We start from the raw sequence: 2,929 nt of genomic DNA on the forward strand, positions 1-2,929 counted from the left end.
CCGCTAGAAATAGCAACCACCCGCATCCGCAACTTCCGCAATCGCAACCGCTGCGTTTGAACCAGTCTGGCCTATAGTTCATCTATAACCTTTAATAAAATTATAATATATTTTAAGATTAAATAGTTTTATTGTTGATTCACCCACTATATATAAAACGAAGGGATCGAAATCAACGAGGGAAGATTCACATGAGTAGACTTTTTCGTTTGATCACATCTAATTAAACTGTTGGGGAGGATATGACGGAAACAGTATAATTAATCCTTGATTTATTTTTCTTATTTTATTATAGATTTATATAAAAATAATTAATTAAGACTACGTGATGATACACGTGGGAGAAGCAATGCTTTCTTTTTTTTTGTTGGTGTGGTCAAATTGTAATTGTCACGCGTTAAATATCTGTCAAACCAAGCGCAACCTCCATTCATTAATTGAAGGAGAAAGAATCATCGAAAACCCTAAAAAGTCTTTAGAAGCAAGAATCGCTACGAGAGCCGACCAAAGAGAAAAAAAGGAAGACGCAACCAAATACTCAAAGGTCGAGTTTAATCTCTTTCTGATTCAATACTATGCTACAGAGCTTGTGATTGTCTCTTTTTTTTGGGTTTCGAAAGCTTCTGCCGGCTGCTTTCACTTTCAATCGATTCTGATATTTTCCTTGTTTCAGGTGCTGAGATGTGTCTGTTGATTGCTTCTGGTCTATGGGTTCCTGCGACATACTGAGTGTGTTGTTCGGTTTAGGTGTTTGGTGCATTGCTTATATATCTGTCGCCGTCTTTGCATCTTTTAGAATCGTTCACTCTCTTTGCTCTATTTAAGTTGGAAGATTTTGCTTTGTTACAATGGGTTATGCTCAACTCGTTATCGGTCCAGCAGGCAGCGGAAAGGTCGTTATATAGTCTTCTCATGTCAATTTTGTTTGAGATTTTTTCTAATCCGTTTTTTTTCTGGATCAGTCAACTTATTGCTCGTCTTTGTATGAACACTGTGAAACGGTCGGCAGAACAATGAATGTTGTTAACTTGGATCCTGCTGCTGAAATCTTCAACTATCCTGTGGCTATGGGTGAGTTATTCAATCAAAATCCCTTGGGTTTCACTTTCTTGGGTTCACACTTTTTTTGTTTTGGCTGTTTGCAGATATCAGAGAACTTGTTTCTTTGGAAGATGTAATGGAGGAGCTCGGGCTTGGTCCTAATGGTGCCCTGATGTACTGCATGGAGTATCCTTTTTACATAGACATAAAATGAGAGAATTTAACTACCTCCTGAGTCTTAATGCTGTTGCCTTGCATGGAGAATTCTTAACTCTTAATCCACAGATACCTTGAGGATAGCTTACATGATTGGGTGGATGAAGAATTGGAGAACTACCGAGATGATGATTACCTTATATTCGATTGTCCAGGTGCATACATGATCAATAAGTTTATTTGTCTGATTATTTTTAATCAGCTTTTGTTCTCAAGTGTTTTTTTTCTCTCTCTATTTTTTTTGTAACATCTATGCTGTTATATAGGCCAGATAGAACTGTTTACACATGTTCCTGTGCTCAAGAACTTTGTGGCGCATTTACAACAGAAGAACTTCAACGTCTGTGTTGTTTATCTGCTTGATTCACAGGTTTTCTATTTCTTTTTCTCTACCTACTAATATTGTAGTGAAAAAACGATTTGCGTTGATAAAAAATGATTTATCTTGTTGGAGCAGTTCATAACAGATGTCACCAAGTTTATCAGCGGTTGCATGTCGTCTCTCTCTGCAATGATCCAGCTTGAATTACCTCACATCAACATCCTCTCAAAGATGGATCTCTTGCAGGATAAAAGCAACATTGACAAGTATGGATTCTTCTTTTTTTTTTTTTTAGTTTCCGTTGTTAATGTTTCGAGTTAAGTAAATTTGCGTTGGATTTATGATGACTTTAGCTACTTGGATCCGGAGCCTCGCACATTGTTGGCAGAGTTAAACCAAAAGATGGGTCCTCGATATGCGAAATTGAACAAAGCCCTGATTGAGATGGTATGTAATATGGTTTTAATCCATATGTTGATCATAAAGCAAGTGTGTAGTTTGATTTTCATGATTGCGGTTTTGGGATGTGGTGGTTATTATTAGGTGGGAGAATATGGGATGGTGAATTTCATACCCCTTGACATAAGGAAAGAACGAAGGTGATAAACTAATCTGCTCTCTATCATATCTTCCAACATTGATCCAATGCAAAAGCTAATATCGACAATGTTTTCTTTGCGCAGTATTCAGTATGTGCTGTCCCAGATTGATGTCTGCATCCAGTTTGGAGAAGACGCTGATGTTAAGATCAAAGATGAGGATGAAGATTTTGGTGATGATCAATAATTTCTTACTCTGTTTCACGAACGTTTCTCTTAAAACTTCTAAACAATCTTGGTGTTGTCAAAAAGGCCAATGAACTTGTGAGAAATATTTTATTACTGAATATCAAACCTTAACTAGTGAGATTTCCAACTATTCGAAATTTCTCCACGCAGAAATTAAATGCTAAATCAGCCACAGTTCATCTTTTTTGAGGCTGCATTAACAAAATACGTCTTCTAGGTTAATATTCAAAATCTAGGTTCGTAATAGATCTCAATTTTAGTTAGAATTTTAAGGATTTTTAAGGTAAAAACTTTTCAATTAAGTTTGTTTTGGGTAAAAATTCTCAAAATAAATATTAAAAAAAAACTTTCAAACTAACTTTATTTAGTGAATTAAACTTTAACAGGTTATAATTACCACAAATACCAGTAAATATTTATTTTAGGGTTTCTACCTTACGTAAACATAGTTAAGGAGTTTTACAATTAAAAATAATAAAAAATTCAAAATTTTATAATATTATCTAGTTTGATGTGTTTTTAACATCAACATTATATATGTAAAAACCCATAAAATAAATAC

The 2,929-nt window shown here is 34.9% G+C and overlaps 1 protein-coding gene across 1 annotated transcript; it reads left to right on the forward strand.

Moving 5' to 3' along the window:
• The first annotated feature begins 328 nt into the window (after positions 1 to 328).
• Positions 329 to 2,497, forward strand: LOC106387969 (GPN-loop GTPase 3). The gene is made up of 10 exons (XM_013827915.3): positions 329 to 544; positions 674 to 893; positions 963 to 1,071; positions 1,146 to 1,227; positions 1,327 to 1,412; positions 1,524 to 1,627; positions 1,715 to 1,845; positions 1,933 to 2,026; positions 2,123 to 2,178; positions 2,263 to 2,497. Exons 2-10 carry the CDS (start codon positions 849 to 851, stop codon positions 2,363 to 2,365), a joined length of 810 nt encoding a protein of 269 aa, XP_013683369.1. The 5' UTR covers positions 329 to 544; positions 674 to 848; the 3' UTR covers positions 2,366 to 2,497.
• The last annotated feature ends 432 nt before the right edge of the window (positions 2,498 to 2,929 follow it).

The sequence above is a fragment of the Brassica napus genome, chromosome A4 (assembly GCF_020379485.1).
Source record: "Brassica napus cultivar Da-Ae chromosome A4, Da-Ae, whole genome shotgun sequence".
Taxonomy (NCBI): Eukaryota; Viridiplantae; Streptophyta; class Magnoliopsida; order Brassicales; family Brassicaceae; genus Brassica; species Brassica napus.

Bases quoted from the DNA above. Each gene is read 5' to 3' on its own strand.
- LOC106387969 (XM_013827915.3), top strand. From the start codon at position 849: ATGGGTTATGCTCAACTCGTTATCGGTCCAGCAGGCAGCGGAAAG. The intron at 2,027-2,122 runs GTATGTAATATG...GGTTATTATTAG, and splicing joins ACAAAGCCCTGATTGAGATG to GTGGGAGAATATGGGATGGT. The intron at 2,179-2,262 runs GTGATAAACTAA...TTCTTTGCGCAG, and splicing joins GACATAAGGAAAGAACGAAG to TATTCAGTATGTGCTGTCCC.